The sequence below is a fragment of the Solanum tuberosum genome, unplaced genomic scaffold, assembly GCF_000226075.1.
Source record: "Solanum tuberosum cultivar DM 1-3 516 R44 unplaced genomic scaffold, SolTub_3.0 scf00102, whole genome shotgun sequence".
Lineage (NCBI taxonomy): Eukaryota > Viridiplantae > Streptophyta > Magnoliopsida > Solanales > Solanaceae > Solanum > Solanum tuberosum.
In genome coordinates, this window is record NW_006239028.1 from 1447361 (window position 1) to 1472260 (window position 24900).

Consider the following 24900-nt stretch of genomic DNA (forward strand, 5'->3'; position numbering starts at 1 on the left):
AAAAAAAAAAAAAAAACCTCAGAACGAATTGTTACATGCAGCAGTAACCCCCGTGATTTTGGAAGGCAAAATGACAAAATCATGCAGGTGAAGGACCTAATTCTCATGAGCAGCTGTTGGAATATAGTGGATGAGGCATCCTATATACCAACTCCCATTGGCAGCTGTATATGACAGCAAGATGCCCAAAGCAGTTCAAGCATCAGAGAGGTTGTCTTTACTTGATAATAGTACATGTTTATTGAGATGAAAGTAACAAAAATATCAGTTAGTTTTTTAAGTAGGGGAGAATAAGATGTCGAATATACAGTCACCACCAAAGATTTATCTCGATGGGCAATGCCAGCAAAACAGCAGCTGCTGGCAAACAATTTAGCTGAGAGCAGCCAGAGAGTCTGATGACTGACCGGGAAAGAGGAGCCCATGTCAAGAATCCCGATATCAGCAGATCAGTGTTCAGCTTATACACAACCCCCACTACAACTAGTATCACAACAATAACATGGAAGTTTCACTTCAAATATGGATTTATGCAGTTAAAAGATAAAAAGATCTGTGCAAACATTCAGGTTGGATAAAAAAGTTAAAATTGATAGGTCAAGAGGTTAACACTATTGGAAATTTAGTTCAACATAGGTGGATTAGTCGAGGCATGTGCAAGCTAACCTAGATACCACCGTTACTAGAAATGTGATTAGCATAGCCTAGGTAAGTCCTGATTTAATTAATATGTACCAATCTTCAAAGAAATCAGACTTCAGGAAATCTAACCTGCTGTACAATTAATGGCTCCTCTGCACAACTTAATGGCTCTGTCAAAATAGTAAGAAAACCATTTCTGTTACCATAAACTATGTCTGTAAATGGCCTATCACCCACCTGTGAAGGACATAACAAGGACGGTCGACTTAGATAGGAAGGAGAACTTGCAAAAACAATTGAAAGAACCAAAATGTACCATAATAAGTCTTGACGATTCACAACCAAATTGCTTTTCAATTTCTTCAGCTGTTCCAGCTGGCTTCTTCACCCCTAAAATATACAGATAAAAAAAGTAGCAATTACAAATAGCATTAACTCATACATAAAAAAGGACAGCCCGGAACATTAAGCTCCTGCTATGCGCAGGATTCAGAGAAGAGCCGGACCACAATGGTCTACTGTATGCAGTCTTACCCTGCATTTCTGCAAGAGACTGTTTCCACAGCTCGAACTCATGACCTCTTGGTCTCAAGACAACAACTTTACTGCAAGTAATGCAAGTAATATTCATATAAATTTCTCAATTGTTTGATTTAGCATTGTTTATTCTTGTTACACAACACATAATAGATTACCGCGGATTTGAAATAGCAAATTCAACTTACCGTGCTTAATGACTTTAATTCCAATAGCACGTTCGAGAATTCTGGCTTTTCTACCATCAGGGTCATATTCATCTAATCCTACAAATTCACAAATCAAAAAATACTGAGACAAATATTCTTCAAACCTAAAAAGGAAATCAAACCAATCACGAAAACCCGAATTACCTGCTGAGTTGCTATACACTGCAATATTGTTACCAAACAGAGATTTGCACTGATCAATAGAAGTAGCTAAAGGAGACCACAAGCTCAAAGAATAAGGAACAGTAATGGTATTATCCTTATCAAACACCACACCTTCAAACCCTCTTTTCTTTAGCTCAGCCCAATCAATATACCTTATATCCGGCACACTAACATGTGGGATCGCCAAATGCTTGTCTTTAGAGAAAACCCCTAATGAAGAAACAATCCCCTCCACATTAATCCTCTGACCCAATGCAGCTTTCAAGTCTGTCCACCACATGTTTGTTCTAATGCCTGAATGATCTGGAAGCTCAAATTCCGGCTCTTCCTCCTCCTCCTCGTTATACTGGGTTCTCTCTTCTTGTTCTTGAATAGAAGAATAAAATTCTTCCCAATTTATTATGGGGTTCTTCTGTCGATCTGGGTCGATACTGTAGCTGTTGTTTTGGGGTTTTTCTTGGTCTTTGCTGCAACTATGTGTAGAACTGAGAGTGAAACAACAACACTTTGATGTTCTGAGAGAAAGTTTCAAACTTTTCCTGTTCTTGTTCTTGTTGTTGAGATTAATAGAGTGAAAATGGCTAAGAATTGGGTAAGTATGGAGTGGAGTAATTGAGGTAGACTGCATAATCAGAGCTTAAATCTGGTATGGCTATGGGTTTATATATAATAATAATTGTATTCATCGATTACAGCAAAGTGTAAGTTCATGTTTACTGCTGGAAATCTCCATTCTCTTTATGGTTTAGAAGATTAACCATACAAGAAATAGGACAAAATCAATGCTGTTTCACCAAATCATGTTTTTGGGCTATTTGAGGATGGCCGGCCCACCTCATAGTCCATAGATCCAACTCATTTCGGTATTTAGGGTCGGTTGATGAACTCATATTGAAAGGCGAAATAATGTCACTCGATTATGAAAAGTTTTATTTTGTAAGTTACACAACAAATATTAATTGTATAAGGTTTTTTTTTAGGTAAACTAATAGAATTTCCACTAGTTTAGGATCTATTTACTTAGATACACTTTAGTTTGTTATATTACAAATCTTACTAGATTTTAGTGCATCCAAATACGTGAGATACATGGGTCAAATTAGATATAATTTGTTCTAGATATATTATATACGAGTGGATTCGCATGTATCTTAATACATAATTCCCTCCCATCTTGCTCGCAAACTCTCCTATGTATCTAGTATATCAGATACATGTGAATCACATCAAATACATACATATATATGTATCTAGTGCGTATCTAGTGTGATTCGCATGTATCTGGGATTCCCGACTATCTCGCTCACCTCACTCCATCTCACTCGTCTCTCTCCCTAATTTAATGTATCTTGTAGCAAGAATACGTGTATCTAGGTGTATCTTCCTCAATATATGATATGAAGCTATTAATTAGTTGTAACACACACAATATTCTAAAAAAAATAAGTAATAATTGTATATATGTAGTTTCTCTCTCTTTTTTTTTTATTTCACAAAATAGTGGACCCAAAAGTATAAAGATGGACTCGTGAAAATTTATGTATTTGTTCCTTAAATATATAGGAGAGCTAGCTAGCCCATACAATAATAGGACATGTTGATTTAATTTTGTTCAAAAACTTTGAGTTAGATCGGGAGAAAAGACATAAAGTCACCATTGAAGTTGTTCCAAATTTTTAAAAAGATACCTTAACTTTGCGAGTTTCCCTATTACCCCACGAAACTATCTAAATCCACAATAAATATACCTTTTTGATTAATTTTAATACCACTCGTGTTGTCACAAAATATGGGCGCGTGAAGGACCCTTGATACAGCTTCAAACCAATGTAAAATTGTCATGTGGCACTCCCAATTTGACTTATTTTGAAAAAAATATAAAACCCATGTATTAATTTTTTTTAACTTTATTAGGAATATTTTTTAATTTTTCAAATCTTTTTTCCCATCTTCCCTACCATCATTAGCTTACCCATATTTCTTGAGCATCCATTGCTTCCTTCATATTTTTTTCCGTTTTCTCTTTTTCCTTTTTGGTTTTTGTTTTTTTAAAACTAATGTTATTGTGTTCATTCAAATTCTATTTTTTTAAAAAAAAAAACAAATTAGTTTAATGATTTTTTTCCTCCTACAAATCAAGATTGGGATTTGGTGCTTCCTTCATATTTTTTTCCGTTTTCTCTTTTTCCTTTTTGGTTTTTGTTTTTTAAAACTAATGTTATTGTGTTCATTCTTATTCTATTTTTTTAAAAAAAAACAAATTAGTTTAATGATTTTTTTCCTCCTACAAATCAAGATTGGGATTTGGGAGTAGTTAAACTATGGAAAACTCGATTTAGGAGTAAGAAGTTGGAGAAGGTGGTGATTTAAATGTTAGATTTGACTTGGTGATATGACTTGGTGATATTTTGCGTATTTAAATTTTGATTATTTGACGGTGTTTATTTTCATAAATAAACTAATTGGTGGTAGTTTGACAAATAATTGATAGTGTTGCCGCGAAATCCACCTCGCCACAACGGGTTTGATGATTGTTGCAGTGGGAAGGGAATGGCAGAAGAACATAGTTGAGGCGAAGAAGAAAGAGAAAAAGAAAAAAAGAAGAAAAAAGAAAAAGAAAGGCAAGAAATCAGATAAAAATATTTAAAAATTATTTTTAACACGTGGCAAGTAACTATTAGTGCTTAACATACAAACATTTTTGTAAAGTGGTATTCGGTGAAAAATTGGGTATACATACTATTTTGAAGTTGTTCAATGGGGTAATAGGGCACCCGCAAAGTTAAGGTGTCTTTTTAAAAATTCGGAACAACTTTTTTTTTTTTAACCCTCCCTAGGAGCTCCCACCCCTTTTGCTCCCTTGGTGACTCGAACTCGCAACCTTCGGGTTGGAAGTGAGGGGTGCTTACCATCCGAGCAACTCCCTCTCGTCAATTCGGGACAACTTCAATGGTGACTTATGTCTTTTCTCTTAGATTGGTCTATTTTTTGTCTGAGCTTCGTTTTTCGTTTTTTGCTATGTTTATAAGACCATCATGGAGTAATCCATAAAATTTTATTAGTTTAGCTTGTTCCGTTAAACAAGATTGGCTTATTATCTTTGCTTCTTCAAAATTATTTTCTTGTGAGACGACTCACTTTCTTCTTCTGTTATTCGAGGTTTGCCTTTAATATTAGCTAAGTCTGTAACTTACAATTTACAAATCATTATAAGTCTTTAATGTATTCTCCTTTGGTATCTGTTTTATCATATCACTAAGTGGAAACTGAAACTGAATTAAAAAGAATTTCAGGCTATATTGGATTACATGAGTTATAGATAAGACTAATTAATGATACTGGCGAAAATAATTTGGATCAAGTCCCTACATATTTGGATACAACATATTGATTGTAATTTCACAAGTGAGATCTAAAAGTGATGTTATGTACGCAGACTTTACACATATCTTGTGAAGGTACAAAGGTTGTTTCCGATAGAGTATAAACCCTCGGTCAAGTAAAGAATACCAAAATCAGCAGGAAAGGAAATACCAGTGAAAGAAACCATACAAAAAAAATAAAGAAAAGAAAATTGCAACCACAAATATTAGGATAAGCGAAGCAAAGAAAACAACACATAATAATAAAATTGAAGATTATGATAATATTAAAATCGAAGAATATGATAGTAGGAGAGTTACTAATAATAATACTAACAAGGAGGGAGCAACTTTTGCTAGGCATGAATGCCTCTTTTATTATCGGATAGTTTACTTTAGTTGATAACTTAATTAGCAAGTATTTCAGATGTTTGTAGAGTTGTCGAAAAGTGTCGGCCCAGCTCCACTCGGTCTAAGCCTCGCGGGCCAAGGAATTTGAAGGACTAGGGCGGGTCGGCTCTTCATTTGGCAGGGCCTGAAAATGCTCAATCCAATCCAACCCTAGAAGGGCCGAGGGCTGGGGCGGGCTAGCCCTTCTTTTTTTTTTCCTTTTCTTTTCAAACTTATAATTCTATAACATCAAGAAAATGAGATGATTTTCAAATCAAATATAACAAACAATGGTGTTGTTTCAATAAACTAGCAAAAATCTATTGTAATTAGCATGTATCTCGCATACCAGATACGCGAGTGAGATAAGAGAGTGACAAGCAAGATGGGAGGGAGGCGAGGGTGCGAGATTTGTATATGTATACTAGATACATGTGAATCTACTTGGATATAGTGTATCTAGAACAAATTAACCTAATTTTGAGTCCATATATTCTGAGATACATATATCTGAGTACGAAAATTCATAATATTATAACATAATGTGTATTCAAATAATTAGATTATATACTAGTGAGATTATTGTAAATTACTCTTAAATAAAAAGTTTTGTCCCATGGGCCGACCCCAGCCCAGCCCCGATCAAATCTCAAGGGCCAAGGACTTATATAGGCAGGGCTTATAAGCCCTAATTTTAAATGGACTTGAAAAATCTTATTCCAACCCTACCCCAATAACGGGAAGGGTTGGGCCGGCCTCATGGGCTAAGCCCATTTTGACGGCTATAGATGTTTGTAATGCTTCAGGCAACCGATCTTGTATAGATGCATATTATATATTTATGAATAAATAAACTCCTTTTCAAAAAAAATAAAAAATGTCATGTGGTTTCCCTTATTTTGTCATCAACCTACTTGGACCTTATTATATTTTCCCATTTTGAGCTAGCTAGCAGAATACGTTTGCAAATTATATATTTTGTGTAGATATAAAATTATTTAAAATTTGTAATCTAAAACATGACGAATAAAATGAATTAAAGTACGGAGTATTTTTTAAAAAATTGATTTAAAATTAAAGTGTATCACATATATATGTTTATGTGTGTATTGACCACTCTAAGCACTTAAATGTCAAAAGAAGAACAGTGAAATATATATCGAGTTATAGTGAACGTCGTTACTGATTATTTAATTTGAATCAATAAGTCAAACTTCATAATATTTCATGATGGCCAACGATTTTTTTTTAAAAAAAAATGCCTAAAATGGATTCACATGTAATTTTCTTGATGGGAAAAATTAATTATCGTTATGGAGGAAAAAAAGTCAATTACTAATTGTTTATTAATGATAATAATGTTTGGTACACATGACTTGAATTAATGAAGTTTCCATGTTGGAGACAATGAAATGAACATGTAGCAACTAGCAATCAAGAATGAAAAAAACTTGCTAACCTATTAATTAATAGACACAATTTTAAATACTTATTGAGTTATGCACTATTAATTAATAATGCTTCAAAACTATATATCTTTCATATTAATTAACTATTTAATTAGTTTTAAAAATATGATGTTTTGGTATAGGTAGGAACTGTATGGTCATCTCATGGCAACATGTTTAGGGATGTTTCCATTTGTGATCTGCTTAATCAAGTTGATATTTTATTTAACTAAAATAATTAGTACATCGATTTTTTTTTCTGTTTATCCTTCAACCCATTTATATCCATCAGGTGTAAATAAAGTTCTTTTATTAATTTAATTAAGTTAATAGAATTGAGTTTAAGTTATTTGTATTCATGGTGTAAAATATATTTATATAATAACATCACTTATTGGATGACAATATATAAATCTTTTTATAGATATTAAGTTTTATTCAGATAAAAAAAAATTAACCAATAATGAGTTCTTGTTAGGATCAAGCGTTTATCATCAACCGAATGCTATTTATAGCTAATAGCATGGGGTAACTTTATTTCTTAATTAAGCTCATGAAGCAAGTATCATATTCGATTATGACTCCGACTCATCTGATCAGATAATTCCCAATGTTAATCCCCCATCCAACACCTGAACTTTTGATAACATTTGTTAGGAGAAAACGCTTTCTCACGTCTAAAGCTATCAAACAATCTGTTTAGGAGATAACTATTTAGTAAATGACCTTTTCTCTGAACCTTTTAGACTACGATCTAAATATTTCTTTTGAGTAAACTAAAAATCTTATGAAAAATATTTAGACAACGATCTAGAATATAGCAATTAGGAAGTCATTACCAACATCAAACGACAATCGATTGAGCAAACATTAGATCTAATCTAACATTATCCGGAAGAATAAGTTTTTGAGATTTATATTTGCATAACTTTTATATATAGAGATAAAATCTAAGTGGTAAACATAAAATAAAATTTAAAAAAATATATATCTGACTAAGATTGTGGTACTGCTTCCGACAGGTAAATATTAGCTAAATTGCAAAGGGACTTTCCTTAATACCACAAACATTACAAAATTATTCTTCATGGAACTAAGTGCTTTAATTTTAAGCTAAAACAATATGGAAAAACCTCACGTATTCACATGACATTTTCATATTATAATAATAGCTGTATCATAATAGGTAACGACTACTATAATTCACAACGGGAAAATGTATGTTCAGATGAGGTCATTTAAATTAGAATATTATAGATGGGGCGTAGCCAGATAAGGTCAAGGGGTTCATTCAAATACCTTTTGATAAAAAAGAATTACACTACTTATAAATAATTAAAACTATTTTTATGAATATATAGCAAATGTTGAACACCTTTTAACTTCTTCATGATGTGTTTACTTCTTTATATTTTTAATTTTCTTAGTGGAAATCCTGAATCTGACACGATAATATAACCATATAATAATCCATCATCAAAAACTGATTTAACGCGCAAACAATTATTCTAGCTTGCAATGATGATTATGAATAAATTAAAGTATTAATTTAATTTCCAGCTCAATAATTATTGTTGCCCAATTGCCCATTTTCCTATCATGTTCATAGAGGAATAAATAATAAATAATTAATAATTCCACCCTCTATAGTCCACCTATAAAAAGACTCCTAAACCAATCTAAAAAATCATCATTATTTCTCTTCAACAATAATATTTTAGCTAATTTGAAAAAAATGGCTAATTCTCATTTACTTCTAATTTCCATTGTATTAATGGGCAGTTTAGTGGCTGTATTAGCTGCTGGTAATTTTAATGACCTTACAGAAATCACTTGGGGTGATGGACGTGGTAAAATATTAGATGGAGGCAAAGGTCTCTCTTTGTCCCTTGACAAATTATCCGGGTCGGGTTTTCAATCGAAAAATGAATATCTCTATGGAAGATTCGACATGCAAATCAAATTCGTCCCTAGAAACTCTGCTGGCACTGTCACCACCTTCTTTGTAAGTCATGATTCAACTTTTTTTTTCTCTTGAATCATTTTGGATTAGTCGATTGTAAATAACTGATACGTTTAAAAATATTTTTATAGCTATCGTCACAAGGAGAAGGACACGATGAGATCGATTTCGAGTTCTTGGGAAATGTGACGGGTGAGCCTTATACAGTGCACACCAATGTTTATTCTCAAGGAAAAGGAAACAAAGAACAACAATTTCACCTTTGGTTCGATCCAACTACAGCATTTCACACTTACACCATTGTTTGGAACGCTAACCGCATAGTGTAAGGCGCTATACTTATACATAATTTTTTCCTGAAAAGAATGATATATTTCTACTGAAGATATTTATCTGAACTTTTCATTTACCCATTCATGACACAAATTTATAGTCACACAAATAATAGGGTATATTTAAAATGGCATGTTTCAAAAGTCGCTACTAAAAAAGTGAATTTACAATGGACAAAATCCATTAAAAATTGGCTCAACGAGACGTCCATGGAAACTCATGTTTCTTCCTGGGGAGATTTATAGCTATACAAATAATACTTATTTATTACATATATTTGAGATTACAAGTTTCAAAAATCTTATTTTTGTTCTTAAACTGTGTCACAATCAAATTGCTCCACATCTAGGGTGGATCTAGACCAAGTGTCGATCACCTATAAGTTCATGTGAACCCAATAAATTTTTTTACTGAATATAATAAATAATAATTAATTATAAATCCAATTATTTTATATTGATTTGAGATATCTATACAAAACTATTGATTTCAAATTTCAAATCCGTCTATGTGATCATATAAATTGAAACAAATGGAATACATAAGAGGGCAGAGGCAACTTAGGTTTAGGGCATTAGGATTACACTATTTATTTATATATGGTTAAAACTATATTTTTATGTATATACGGTAAATACTGAACCCCTTCAACTTTGTGTGTTTACTTATTCATATTTTGATCTCCTTAATGATAATTCTGGCTCCACCGCTCCTACTACAATGACATTTTTACCTTGTTAGTTACTCACATGTTTGATTATGATAAAAATCAGGTTCTTGGTGGATGAGATTCCAATTAGAGTATACAACAACCATGAAAGCATTGGAATTGCATACCCCAAAAGTCAACCAATGAAAGTCTATTGTAGTTTATGGAATGCAGATGAATGGGCTACACAAGGAGGTAGAGTCAAAACTGATTGGACACAAGCACCATTTACTGCCTCTTATAAAAACATCAATATTGATGGCTGCGTCGTTAAATCAGGCGCTTCCTCATGTGCCTCACGGTCCACTGATTCCGCGAACAATGCTAAGCCGTGGGAGACACATGAGCTTGATGCTAAGGGTCGGAACAGGCTCCGATGGGTACAGAACAAACATATGGTTTATAATTATTGCGCGGATTCTAAGAGGTTTCCTCAAGGATATTCACAAGAGTGTAAACGATCGAGGTTTTAAGAAATCGAATTTAATTAATTATCTAAGGTTCGAAACTCGATGAATATGTATGTTGGTTATGGGATTGATTGTTTTTGTGTGTGAAATTCTTTATTGTTTTGTTTTGTTGTACTACCAATAAAAGGTTGTTTATTTATTTTCTTTGATTAAATGATATATGTACTATTCAAGTTTATACCTTTGTAGTGAGAGAATAACGTCAATCCCTTTATTTAAATTAATGATTTTTTTTTCCTTTAATGAGTTCTAATGGGAGCAAAAATTGCATGATTTTCGTTTTAATGGATTGGTCTATAATTTTTGTCTTTAGCAATTGAACTTATGTCTAGTAAAGTATAAGTTCTTTTAAGGTACGGAGCATAACTTGTGGAATATTATTATGTAAAAAAATAAAAAGTTATGCTCTACAAAAAAATGATTTATCTTACGGTACAAAAATTTGAGACCAACACAAAATAGGCGTTAATGTTCGTTCGCCAAAACTTTTGTAGTATATCTATTATTATATTTTACTCCTATTAATATAACGCAAAGCAATATTAGCATATTAAGCTCTCTAATCAATTTTAAAAAAATTACAATTCATATAAGCTTGTAATCACAGTTCTATCATCCAGGGTCCTTTTAGCTAGTAATTAATTGAGCTTGTGTTCCAAATTAACCTTTAACCTTTGTGAAGACCCTTCCGTTCTATTGCTTCTTCTTGGTTCAATAACTAGTTATGTGATATTGGGTCGGGATTGATTCAAACAGTCACAACTAAATTTATAATATCGACATTACTTAAATTATGACAAGCTCAATGAATTTATTTGACTACATAATTTTTGCTAAGTATTTATATATTTTGAAGTTGTAATCAAGGAAAAGCTAGATAACCCTACCAAGAACTGTGCTCACAAATTACATAAGCTAGTACCCGAGGCTTTTCATTTCTAAGGCTTTAACTTAAACCTTTTTGGGTTATGATTATTATTTCCAAAATCGTTATTCCACTTTAATTTGTTTATTTCTAAATCATTTAGGATTTGAGTTAATATTCTTATATAATACTTGAAGTTGTTGCTTACAGTTTATTTCAATATTTTCATTCAAGTAAATTTTAGTACTAAGGAACGTCAGATCCTAATAATCATGGCACTGTTCATGCCTAGTTTTAACGTACAACGACATTGTCACCGTCAATCAACAATCCAACAACAAAATTCCCCATTCTTTAGCAACTAATTTTAATTGCACTCTTGCAATTTTGGCCATTTCTGCAAAGTAATATAAATATTCTCAAGTGAACAAGGAGCAGAAAACAAAGAAGTGAATATATAAATAGAGAAATACTAATTTAGAGGAGTTTTAGTGCTAGAATATAAATTTGGGTGAGTGAATATATAGGGGTTAAATTGTTAATAAAAGCATATTGTTGTAACGTGGGCTGAATCCATCGGTGACCACCTAAAGTTGACATCAATTTTCACTTAGACACTTTAAATAGGTTTTGTTCATTTCAAATACCTTATGTCAAGGTCTGTTGTGTCATTTTGACACTTTTTTTCACAATCTCCTATTGACTATATGCGTGTGTTGAACAAAAGTGTCCAACCGGATTAAATGACCAATTATATCATGCCAACTCATGTTAAAGTCATATCATTATACACAAAACTAAATTAAAGAGAGAAAACAATTAAAGTTCAAAATAGATTGAAGGGATATTTTGACCAGTTAAAAGAAAAATGATTCCCTCCCACCCCTCAACCCCATACATCTTCTCTATCAAATTTCTCCCTTTTCATTATCTCTTTCCCCATCTCCACCACCACACAGTTATCTTTTTCATCAAATGTGTCTTTTTATTGTCTTTTCCACCATTCCCATTCCACACGGTTATCTTGTTCGTTCCTCCATTTTCATGGTCATTGTCACAATACCCACTCCGTTTTCATCGTCTTCTTCGCCGCACTCCCTCCCATTTCTTGATTTGATTTGCTGTTTAAAAGTATAAATATGAAATTTGAGAAGTTATAATGGCTGAATAAGCTAAAGTCATGATTGCTTTCTTCCTTTTTACTTAATTTTATTCTTCATTCTTTAAAAATAGAAGTTAAGATTTAGCTTGCAACATTGATATGTAATTATATTTTTAACTTTAAAATGAACCCATCTTCTTTCAATTGGACTATTGCAACTAAAGAAAATATCCGAATAAAAAAATTTGACGTCCATTTGAAGGATTTTAAGTTTGGGGAAATAAGGGAAGAGGTAAAGGTTGAAAAATGGGGAAGAAAAAGATTAAAAAAAAATTAAAAAATTAGGCTAAATAAGTCTCTCACGTGCTATTAACAAGTGTATTACACTCACTTTTTCACATCAATAAAAAGTGTCAAAATGACAGCGAAATCTGACATAAGGTGTCTAAAATGAACAAAGTCTAGTTAAAGTGTCTAAGTGAAAATTGGCGTCAACTTTAAGTGGTTGCCGATGGGTTCAGCCTTGTAACGTGTTCAGTTTTTAGTCCACTTGACAACTAATGGTCCGCATTGTACTGCTGCCTTCTCCTTTTTGTACTATTGTTTGGCGGATTTGTAGGTGAGTCATTCTAGTATTAAATTGTGTATGTACATCTCCGATCTTGCAATAAAAAGATAAATTGCCTCACACCCATTGATGTGGGACAATTCAACACCACCCCACCACCCACATTCCCACATTTTGAACCGATCCAACTCTAATATACATCATTGATAGAAAAAAAACTTTAGGTCAAACTCATTTCCAAAAGCTAATCAAGAGATGAATATTGTTCAAGATCATAAAAAAAAATCAAATTGTCTTTGCATGGGATAATTCAACACCCCACCTTACCATGGGTGGAGCTACATCCATCCAAGGGTGATCAGTTGGCCATCCTTAGGCGGAAAATTACACCATGTATGTAGGTCAAATTTTGGCTCTAAGGAATATAAATTTAACGTTTTAACACCCTTCACATAAGCTCTTCCTTTGATGAAAGGTCTAAAGGATATGATATTGCTTATACTTCAATTCAGTCTATTTATAACTCTGGAAAGAATGAGGAAGATGTTGGACCACAGAAAGAGCCAAAAATCTTGTCTATGTTGTTCAAAAGTAGTTGTTGCTATGTTCTCATGTTTGCACGAATATTTCTTCCTGTTTTGACACGATGAAGAGTGGTTGATTGAACACCCTTCAATGAAAAATTATATCTTTAATAGAGAAAATTATATTATATATATTGATCAAAAACTACTTTTTAATAAATACAGATTAAATCATGAAATGCTCTTAACAATTCTTTAATTTCTACTTTTCACCATACATGCTCAAGGGTACAAAATTCAAAAGTCTTCTTTATTATTAATTATTATTTTTTAGTTATAAATTTATGCTTCACTTTAAAAATACTGAGTTATAAACCCAATATCCCAAGGGCGGACCCCTCCGAACAAAGAAGAAAAAGGAAGAAACAATTAGCGCGTTAGGTAGTAGAACCGTAGAAATAATGCCAATTTTTTCCGTTTGGGTTATTGCTGTCCCCACCCACCATACTTTCGAAACCGCAGCTCCAAACAAACGCGTTACATTTCAATTCACAGCTAATACTTCCTCCTCCCTCTATCAAACTCTACTATATATAATATCCTCCTTTCTGTCCTAATCTCAAAACACACACATTCACAATAACAATCTCTAATCTATCCCTTTAAATCACTACTCTAATTTTCTATAATGTTGCTCCAGCTTTCTCTTCTTGCACTTGTCTTGTTATCCCCTGTTTGGGCTGATAATTTCTACCAAGACGCAACCGTCACATTTGGTGACCAGCGCGCTCAGATACAAGATGGAGGGCGCCTTCTCGCCTTGTCCCTTGACAAAATTTCAGGTTCTGGATTTCAGTCTAAGAATGAGTATTTATTCGGAAGATTCGATATGCAGCTCAAACTCGTACCTGGAAATTCTGCTGGCACTGTCACCACATTCTTAGTAAGTAGTAACACAGTTTTCGACTTTTGGTTACTATAATTAATTAACAAACAAAAAAACATGTCCACTCAAGCGTTTTTTTGGTGTAATTTGCAGTTGTCTTCTCAAGGAGCAGGGCACGATGAAATTGATTTTGAGTTTCTTGGAAATTCATCAGGAAAACCTTACACGGTTCATACCAATGTTTACTCTCAAGGAAAAGGCAATAAAGAACAACAATTCCGCCTCTGGTTTGATCCAACTTCGTCGTTCCACACTTACTCTATTGTTTGGAACTCTCAACGCATCATGTACGTTGCAAAATAAAACAAACAATTACAAATAGTTACTTAGTGTTAGTATTCATGTCTGACATTTTGTTTTTTTCTAATTGTTCAGATTTTTGGTGGATAATATCCCAATAAGAGTGTTCAACAACCACGAAGCACTTGGTGTTGCATTCCCAAAGAATCAAGCAATGAGAGTTTACGCGAGTTTATGGAATGCTGATGACTGGGCAACACAAGGAGGGAGGGTGAAGACGGATTGGTCTATGGCTCCGTTTACAGCTTCCTACAGGAATTTCAATACAAATGCTTGTGTTTGGTCAGCTGCTACGTCTACTTCGTCTTGTGGAGGTTCTAAGACTGAGTCAGTAAACAATGATCAGACATGGCAATCTCAACAACTGAATGCTAATGGCAGAAATAGGGTACGATGGGTTCAGCAGAAGTACATGATCTACAATTACTGTGCAGATGCTAATAGGTTCTCTCAAGGCTTTTCTCCTGAATGCAAGCGTTCAAGGTTCTAAGGATATAGTCTATGAATGTAAAATTATGTTTGTTTCACTTTTCTATTATTTAATTTTGCTATGGGATATCAGGGGAGAGAAGAACATAGTGTAATTATTTGTGTATGCAATATATTCTTTATTCTTTTTGTAATCATGAAATAGAAATAACAATGCTTTTCATTTTCAATCAGATGTCTCGTAGGAGAAACCAAATCTAGAATGAAGTGAAAAGAAGAACTATTCAGACAGTAACGAGTTAAATGTAAAATACCAAACTATGCTTTTGCACTGATCACACACCGGAAAGCTAATTAAGCATTGATTCTTCACTGAATTTGAATAGATAGGACAAAATTCAGAAAAAGATAAACTGGAATAGCTTCAATATGCAAAATAAATTTTCTTCTCTATAAATCCCACAAAATGGATTTTGTCAATATAATACAAAGATTTATATGCTATGCGGACCGATGGCTTCATTCCCTAATTAAGTACAGTGTACTTACGAGTTCAGGGTTCACATGCTTCAGGAAAGCAAAAGGAACCAGGTTTTGCAGTTGAACACCTCAAAACTCCTGAAGCAAGCATTAGACCTACTTCCTACTTGGCCTGCAGAAGTAGAAAACAAATAAGGAATGACATCAGGTCTAAACATGATAGGGATATCGACATTTGAGAAGGAACACTTCATTTTCAAATTACACGGACAAATTTGATCAAGCAGACATAAAGTACTGGTCTCCGATCCATTGCAGGAGAAGCTATCAGCGGTATAACTAGTTCAAAGCTTCATTTTAACTTGGTCAAAATCACTCCCCAATTTTCCAGGTTCCTCCTACTGAAAAACCAACAATTATCTTACATGATGTTGTTTAGATCATATGAAAAATACGAAACACAGCCTTTTTTCCTTTGGCTTTAGGTTGTATGTAAGACCCCTAGGGTCTAGCACCATCTCCAATTAGATTATTCTCCTCTTCAAGACGGATAGAGAAGGAAGAACAGAAAAAGTGATCTCCAATAGACGAGATATCCAACCATCTCTTCTATATGATGTATCTCCTCCCTCCATAGTTCTCCACTTCACCTCACCAAAATGGATCGAGAAGAAGACAACAAAACAGGAATCTCCATCCAGTATATACTACTTATATTTCGTGAAGGATCTCCCAACCATATCATTTATATTACGCATCTATCTCCTCCATCTATACATGCACCAGATTATAAAGCCGGCCCTGCATCTCCCATTTATCCCATTTTAAATTGAGCTAAGCGCATGTATCTCAGTTGTGCACAAATGGATTGTCATCACACATAACATATCTTTTTGGCTTCAACTATACACAGTAGATAATGGCTTAACTAAAGAATTCTAATTGGAAAATACAGGAACATAAGAAAATCAATGTTGAAAATTGATTCTCCATTTACAAAAAAACATTACGAAATTAGCAAGACGATCAAACGATAAAAAAACACATGGAGCATTTGTTACTTCAGAAAATTTGAATCATTATACAAGTAGAATAATGTAAAGATACTATTTTAATTCTACAGACTAGAGGTTAAAAAAACAATCTTTCCGTATTGATTGAAGTAAGTGATATCAAGAACGAACTGTGATATAAGCAAAAAGAATCATTTTTGAGAAACTTAACAGCAAAACAAAAAGACCCAAATGAAAATTATTTATTTTTGGAACCCTGGGATAATCCGCAGCCGCTACAATCTCTGCCATAGCCTCTGCTCTTCGGGTGAGCACTTTGTGCGCACCGGGTAAACCCCACTGTGTAATAGCTTGCAAACCACACAGGGAATGTAAATCACACTAGGCAAGCCCTATGCGACAGGCTCGACTCAGAAGGCATTGAGGGGGACCCAAATGAAAATTGCTGAAGTAAAACAAGAAGAAAAGCTCGATCAATTAATGATTTTATCAACCTAAAGAAGAAGAAAAGAATACCTTGGGAGAAAATGTAGTAGCAATGCCATGGCCCTGATGATACAAACCCTAATCAACAGATTCACAATGAGTGAGAAATTTGCATTTTCACAGAGAATTCAGAGAAAAGTAGAAGAAGGCTCTGTTCATTTGTCTTCTTCTTTAAAGAGCACAATACTCTCTATTTTCTACATCTGCACGATTTACGAGGAAAAGGCTTATTCACATTCTTCAAACTCTTTTGTTTTACGTTACCAACTTTTATTTGTCGCTATGTTGAAAATAATTATATTCTCATAAGAAAACAAAAAAATAATACTGACTAGCTAGTATAGAAAATCTAAGAGAAGTATATACACATATTTCAATTTTATTTAATGAAGTGAGATTAACATTCTAAAAAAAAATTAAAAATATAAGTGTATTATTGTCAAAACGTGGAGTAATTTTTTAAGGAACGTGAAGATAAAAAAATGTGACAAGTAATACTGTTTTAGGCCAAGGGGAGATTTTTTATTTTTTTTTCAGTCAATAGCATATAGTGACTTTATGCACTATTTGTATTTTAAATGTCAATATATGTAAGCTCAAATCGCATGCATTATTGTACATTAATCTAGGACTCAGGATGTATGTCAATATATGTAGCGTAAATCATATACTTGTAAAAATTATATGTAATTTCTTCTTTTTGTTGTTGTTGCTTTTGATGGAAATTGGAGTACACATTATCCTCCTCAAGATTTACGTACACATTATCCTCCGCAGAACCTCACCCGTAGAATTACATTGAGCATGATTTGTTGCTTTTGATGAAACTTATATTTGGCACACATATGTAGGTCAACTCAGATTGGTGTCACTTTCAAGATGTTAAGGAATTGATCAGTTTCTAAAACTGAAATAAGAAGGTATACTTCCAAATTCATCCCACTGTATAATTGGACACTAACAGCAAATATAAATATGGTCAATATGATATCGAGGTAACATCGCGCACCAAAACTTAGACATATGAAAAGATATCCTTTAACATTCTCGTCTCTGGTGAGATTTGAACCCTGATCTATGTTGGTATTCATCTGAAGTGGTCAGTAGACCACATCTTTAATAGTAGAGGAGGTTATAGTACCACCACAAAAATGGGATAAGATAACTCTTCACAACAGAGCCACATAGGCCTAAGCTGTAGCTAAGGTGCATTTCAAAGGCAACAGAGCTAACAACTGGTAAGGTTGAAAGTGATGGAATCAACAACCAACACTGAAAATTGATGGATAAACTTGCATAAACCATGTATATATAGTGAATTATCAAGCTACATAATGAAGTGGGTTGAGAACCGTCACGTCTCATCACCCATCCACATAACAAGTCTTGTTTTAGCACTTTCCAGACAAAAATACAGTTAAAATACTGAGGTGTGAATCAACAAAACAACCAGCCCCAATCCACATTGAAAAGAGGACCAAATCAGAGATTTGCAGGTGTCTATGTTAACAAGCTGATGGTAATAACCCACGACGGCTGGTTGCGAAAACATCCCTTTTAAACCCATGGCAACCTATAAAGCAGAGGTATTATGGGGAAAGAGACACAACAAGCACCGTTTTCTTTACTGTCCAATTACAGATCAAATTTGGCAATTGTTTTGGAACTTTCTGGGAGTCCAATGGTCCTGCCACACAACACTGCTGATATTTTGAGAAGCTGGATCAGGGCAGGTTCAGACAGAAGAAAGATAACATGGTGGAACACTATACAAGTTTGTAGATGGACAGTTGGGAAAGAGAGGAACTTGAGATGCTTTAAAGATAAGAACAATCACATCCAGAAGATAAAACGCTAACAACATTTTTTGTTTTACTTTTGGTGTAGCATCGAACTTTCAGATAAAGCTTCAATCTATCTTAGAGCTCCTAGAATTCCTATAGATTTAGACAGGGCTATACTTAAGTCTTCACACTTTTGCACAATGTACACTGCACATTCTTGGTGCTGTTTATGAAAACAAACCTACCATTTCATAAGAAAAACATCACCTAAAGAAACTAGAGTAGCAAGTTCATAGCAATTGAGAGTGTACTACCAAATTAGGGATTATCTTTCTAGTTTTTTCCACTGCAACGCAACTAATTGTAGGAAGGGACATCAGTTATTAATCAAACCAGAAAGAAAACTATGAAAAATGTTGCCATGTGTTACAATAGCAACAACCCTGCTTCACAGTGATATAGCTCCAACACTTTATAAAGACGAAACAATCCATAAAGTGTTTAAGCAATTCAATCATTCGACGAAAACACATTATTACAAACAGATTCAGCAACTCTTTAAGCAATTACATCACAAGGGTAAAACTACAAAACCATTGTAAATCAAACTCCTGGAATTGAGAAAGAAGAAATCAATAAAGTGTTTAAGCAATTCAATCATTCGACGAAAACACATTATTACAAACAGATTCAGCAACTCTTTAAGCAATTACATCACAAGGGTAAAACTACAAAACCATTGTAAATCAAACTCCTGGAATTGAGAAAGAAGAAATCAATAAAGTGTTTAAGCAATTCAATCATTCGACGAAAACACATTATTACATACAGATTCGGCAACTCTTTTAAGCAATTACATCACAAGGGAAAAACTACAAAACCATTGTAATCAGATTCATGGAAATGAGAAAGAAGCACTAGTACAAGTATGTCAACTATCTCCAGCTTAGCAAACAAACATATTATCAGCACCATAATAGTGTAATCTATTATCTGATTAAGATAAAAAAGTTAACTAATAATCCAACATAACCAAAGAACTATCAAAACTGTAAATTCCATAGCTTGATCAGCACAAAACCAAAAAGACTAAAACTTATTGAAGATCAAGCTAAGGGTTTACGCTTTTCGTCCGTATCGAAGATAGCAAATAGCGCCAACCACTGCAACTGCAACAACAGATGATGCAGCAACCACTGGCAAATTTACATCACCGCCAAGGAAACCAACTTGATCATCACCAACAGGAATGCCATTAATATTGCTAGCAACAAATCTTTCAGCAATAACCCTTTCCTTCTCCATCAATTTCTTCTCCAACTCTGCAGCTTTCTCAATCATCTCCTTAACCCTCTTCTCTAATTCCTCCTTCACCAAATGAAGCTCCTTCTTCTCCTCTTCCCATTCCTCATTGTTCACAACAGTACCCTTCAATTCCTCAATATGCTTCTTTAAAACCCTAATTTCTTCTTCCTTCCCTTCAACTTCTTCTTTCTGATTGTTTCCACTAGCTTCTAACTTCTCCAATTTTGACAACAACAGATTCTTTTCACTCTCAACAGCCTCCAGCTTCACACTCTTCTCATTTTCAGTACTCTTCAATCCCTCCAATGCCGATTTCACCCCTGATAACTCAGAATTAGAACCTTGTAGATCATTCATAGCAGTGATGAGATCATGTTGCAGTTGAGATACCTCCCCTTCCAGCTGAGAAGCTCTAGCGGCTACTGATCCTAAAGCCTTGTTCTCCGACTCGAAATTCTCCACCTTCTTCAACAACTCATCCTTTTCGCTCTGAGATTCCTCGATTGAACTCTTGAGCTTCTCGATTCTCTGTTTGATCACATCGTTCTCGTGAAGAAGCTGAGTTTTCTCTTGCTCAAGCGCCGCTATCTTCTGTTTCAGTGCAGAAGTTTTCGACGCAGCATCGGTAGTTTCGTCAACGGCGATCTCCACCGGCGCGTCGTCGAAAACCTCGCCATTGGTAACGGTATCATCCGCCATAATCAAACCTGAAAATAATCAGACAAACAGTAAACGGATTAATCAAAAAAACTGAGCTTCAATGAACTCCAAGCAGCCAAAATTAGGGTTTTTGATTGTAGAAAATGAGAATAATTAGAAAAGATATCTTTTTGTGGAATATAAAATCTTGTCGGAAAAGAAAAAGAAGAATAAAATGAAATCTCACTTTTCGGGCCGATGGAGGACACGTGTTGTTATTTTGAATCGGACGGTGTATATTAACCCATTTCCAAAAGCTATTGAGTTTGTAGGTGTTGTATAACTATTGGGCCATGATTGTGAATTGGGAAGCCCATCAAGTCCAAGCTCTTAGGAGACAATTTTTGTTGAAATAATTTGTTTATGACAATAATTTTCTCAATATTTTATAAAGATAACAATCTTTTGTGACATTATATGTTTGTCATAATCACTCTAGTGCTACACATGTTTGTGTTATCTTATTATTTGTTATTGTTATTTTTTTATCTTCTTTATTTTTAGTCTTTTTATGAATTTTCTTCTCCCATTTGATTACAAAGCACCACAATCTAAAACTGTCAAAAAAAATTGAACATGATTGTTGCAAATGTTCATTCCTTAATTTCACTATCATAATAGTCCTTTCAAGGGGTGGAGCCACCTTATGCTCAGGGAGTTATTCGAACCTCCATTGACGAAAAATCATACTATTTATATATGATTTGAATAATTTTTTATGTATATATAGTAGATATTGAACATCATTCGATTAATTCAGGTGTCTATTTCTTCAAATTTTGAATGCGCTTAGTGAAAATTTAGAGTCCACCGCTGATCTTTTCGTTATTGTATTTCTATTTTATAATGATAATTTTAATACAGTTTACTTGAGTCGAGATTTTATCAAAAATAATCTTCTACTTTTTATCTTTTTCACGCCTTACTAATCCGATCACACCAGTAAGTTATTATTGTTGTTACGTTAGTGCCACACATCTCACTATTCTTTTACTAAAAAAAAAATTGCCTCATTTGTGGAAGGGTCCAATGGTGGCAACAATTTATAGGAGTTCGTGAAATTTGGTTAGGGGATATGATAACGTTGAGAGCGATATAATCGCTCTTACAAGTTACTAATTGTTCTATAGAATTTACTTTTAAGTCTTGGTGACACGTTCTTATTATATATGACATCAAATATGAATCTTCATTGCATCCGTCCTCCTCTAATACGATATTCAATATTTCATTGATCTCTTCATTTTCTTGGATTCTACACCAAAGATAAGATACTTGAAACTTCCTTTCTTGCAAGTGACTTTGACTTGTATACCAATTCTCATTTCCCCATCCAGACCTCCTATTATACAACACTAAACTTACACTTTATGTACTCTGTTTTAATCCTACTCGACCGAAACAAAGAAGTGCTACAGAAATCAACTCCCATGAAGTTTCATAGCATAACTATATGGGCCTCAAAAAAAGTCCCACTAGTGAGATAAATCAGAAAGCCCAGTATCCCCCACATGAACAATTGAGGTCCATATATATTCATGTTCAGAACTCTGCAATCGAATAAGGCATATTCTTTGCTATATTACACGTGGTATAACATCATAGGCACTAATTATTTCTACCAAAAAAAAATTCTTCAATTATATAGTTCGTCTTGTGTAGTAAGAAAGTCCACATTATCGATTCAAAAACATCTTCAATCATATAGTTTGTTATGTGTAGTAAGAGGAGAGAAGGCCCAAAATAGTTCATCATCTTTGGTTTAAGATTCAAAGTCATTATTGAGTTTTCACATGAAGCACTAATAGTCCATCATGTTTATAATATTGGTGTACTTTTGGTCTTTTTCTAAACTTTTGCCTATTTTTTAACATTAATTTTGTCCATAATTTTATGTAAGAAATGTCCCATCGTCTTTTTATATATTTAATAGAAATAATAACTCTATTTGAGAGAAGGTGAGAAGAAGAACATCTTGTTCTGTTCAGTAAAAATATTACTGCAGCTAAACTAAGAACATTTTAACATATGACATTGCAAGAAAAGAAAAAATTGTACTATTGCACGTGAAATCGTCGTAATGAACCTCTCGACTTTACCTGCAATATGAGAACAAAACAAGATATTTTTCTTCTCACAATCTCTCACATGGAGTCATTATTTCTACTAAATATATAAACTGACAATTAAACATTCCATACATAAATTATGGATGAAATCAATGTTAAAAAATAGGCAAAATTTTGAAGGAGGACCAAAGTGCACCAATATTGCAAACACGAGGGACTATTAATGTTCCATATGAAAACTCAAGAATGACTTTGAGTCTTAATTCAAAGATGAGAGACTATTTTGAGCCTTTTCTCATAGTAAGAGAGTCCACGTCCGAAATTGATTATCGATTCAATTATCGATTCAAGAACATAAAATATATCTCGATATAAAATGAATAGTTATTGTACTAAATGGGTACAAGTTGTCAGACATTGGATGCTGTGTATATATATTACCTGTCTATTTTTGGAAATTGACTGCTGCTGCACCACATGATTTATAGATTTCAACCCCACATTCATGTAAATACCATAACAATCACTGCACTTAAATCCAAAACTCAGGCTAGCTGTATAAAAGTTTTATATTTATCCATATCATTTTATTTAATTTCTCTAATATTAGATTTTCTATTTCTAATTTTATAATGTCAATTTTTTGGATCTAAACATTACACATTTACCTTTAATAATAAATCAGAAACAAAAGGGGAGGGGGGACAAAGACAAACTGAGGACCATTTTTCTTGGTAAAGAGAATTGGAGATACCTCCAAATCATCACATTTCCTACTACATGATCCAAGAACATTCCTGAGTTCGTTTTTTTTTTTTACCTGATGTTCGATATCTTATTTTAAATTTATTTAGATAAATATTATTTGAATCGAGTTTTTTTTAAACGACTTCTTTAATCTTCATGACATGCTCTTTTCCTTCGTAAGATACGGATAAAATTTGTACATACTTTATCTTTTTAAGACTCTACTTATAAAATTTCACTATATGTTATTATTGTTATTGATTCAGAAGCAGGGTCAAAAATTGAAACTTATAGATTTGAAATTCTAGCCTTTTTAAATTTAAAGTATATAAATTAAAAACAAATGAAAAGTTTATATCAAAATTAATTCCACTCCTTCTCCTAGCTAATCTAGATTCATACCATATAAATTTAAAATTATTATTCGAAAAATATATCAAAACAATTTCATTTGAGCCATAACAAGTGATTATATATATATCTTCATTTTCTAAATAATCCCCAAATCTCCATAAATTCATACATATCCTATTAGTTATTCATTCAAAGTACCACTTAGAAATGAAAATTAATTCCTATTTGAAATCTCTAAGATCTCTCTACCCCCACCCCCACCCCCACCCCAACAAAAAAAAGGACAGAAATTAAGAGAACCAAACAATTGAATAAAGGTGCAAGTTTTAATTTTCACTAGCCCTTCTCCTTAGCTCCAAACAAAACAAAAAAAAAACTAAACTTGGTCTTTGATTACTAACCAAAATGTACCAAAACAAAAAAAAAAGAAGACAATTTTAACCTCCAAGCTTCATCCTTTGTTTGTCATTTCCTTCAACAAAGCTAGCAAGAACTTTGAGTGCTTTAACTTGACATTGCAATTGCAAAATATAGCCAGCAGTTTCTTCAAATAGCATATCAACTCCAAGTGTTTCTCCTCCTGGTACTATTTTTTGCAATGCCAAGATCTTTTCTTCCACTTCTTCTTCTTCATTATTATTATTATTAACAATATAGCCACTTTCTCTCCTTCTTTTTTGCCTTTTAGACACATTTTGAGTCATCCTCTTATCTTTTCTTGAAAATGTGGCTACTATTGCACTTGATTCTTCACAACTACTCTCCATGGAACTTTTTTTTTCTTTTTTGTTGAAGAGAAGAGAAGAATGGTTATAGGGTGAAAGTGGTGGTGGTGGACTGTTAAATTATTGTTGTGTTATAGAAATGTCAATGCCAACCAAGCTGGGCCTACTTTTTTGGGCTTTTGGGTTTTTAGTGATCCATATTGGTTTGTCATCGCGATTAACTCCCACGCGTCACATGCCCTAGTGATTTTATCTCCTCGAATATTAGTTGTTCCT

The 24900-nt window shown here is 33.5% G+C and overlaps 5 protein-coding genes across 5 annotated transcripts in view; 2 read left to right on the plus strand and 3 right to left on the minus strand.

Annotated features, from left to right (window-relative positions):
* Nucleotides 1-2387, minus strand: part of LOC102598279 (uncharacterized) — a 4649-nt gene extending 2262 nt beyond the window's left edge. The window contains exons 1-4 of the mRNA XM_006348883.2: nucleotides 1533-2387; nucleotides 1368-1445; nucleotides 959-1032; nucleotides 772-879 (exon numbers count right to left, since the gene is read on the minus strand). Of these exons, the coding sequence (XP_006348945.1) occupies nucleotides 772-879; nucleotides 959-1032; nucleotides 1368-1445; nucleotides 1533-2181 (909 nt within the window). The 5' untranslated portion in view covers nucleotides 2182-2387. The remainder of the gene's footprint in view (nucleotides 1-771; nucleotides 880-958; nucleotides 1033-1367; nucleotides 1446-1532) is intronic.
* A 6054-nt stretch (nucleotides 2388-8441) lies between these two features.
* LOC102598622 (probable xyloglucan endotransglucosylase/hydrolase protein 16) lies at nucleotides 8442-10448 on the plus strand. Its single transcript, XM_006348884.2, has 3 exons — nucleotides 8442-8758; nucleotides 8848-9041; nucleotides 9823-10448. Exons 1-3 carry the CDS (start codon nucleotides 8489-8491, stop codon nucleotides 10229-10231), a joined length of 873 nt encoding a protein of 290 aa, XP_006348946.1. The 5' UTR covers nucleotides 8442-8488; the 3' UTR covers nucleotides 10232-10448.
* A 3527-nt stretch (nucleotides 10449-13975) lies between these two features.
* On the plus strand, nucleotides 13976-15023 carry LOC102598951 (probable xyloglucan endotransglucosylase/hydrolase protein 15-like). Its single transcript, NM_001287951.1, has 3 exons — nucleotides 13976-14230; nucleotides 14327-14520; nucleotides 14609-15023. Exons 1-3 carry the CDS (start codon nucleotides 13976-13978, stop codon nucleotides 15021-15023), a joined length of 864 nt encoding a protein of 287 aa, NP_001274880.1.
* Nucleotides 15024-19485: 4462 nt separating this feature from the next.
* Nucleotides 19486-20857, minus strand: LOC102599271 (peroxisomal and mitochondrial division factor 2). The gene has a single exon (XM_006348886.2). It carries the CDS (start codon nucleotides 20727-20729, stop codon nucleotides 19845-19847), a length of 885 nt encoding a protein of 294 aa, XP_006348948.1. The 5' UTR covers nucleotides 20730-20857; the 3' UTR covers nucleotides 19486-19844.
* A 3349-nt stretch (nucleotides 20858-24206) lies between these two features.
* On the minus strand, nucleotides 24207-24717 carry LOC102599596 (transcription factor PAR1). The gene has a single exon (XM_006348887.2). It carries the CDS (start codon nucleotides 24664-24666, stop codon nucleotides 24337-24339), a length of 330 nt encoding a protein of 109 aa, XP_006348949.1. The 5' UTR covers nucleotides 24667-24717; the 3' UTR covers nucleotides 24207-24336.
* Nucleotides 24718-24900: the final 183 nt, after the last annotated feature.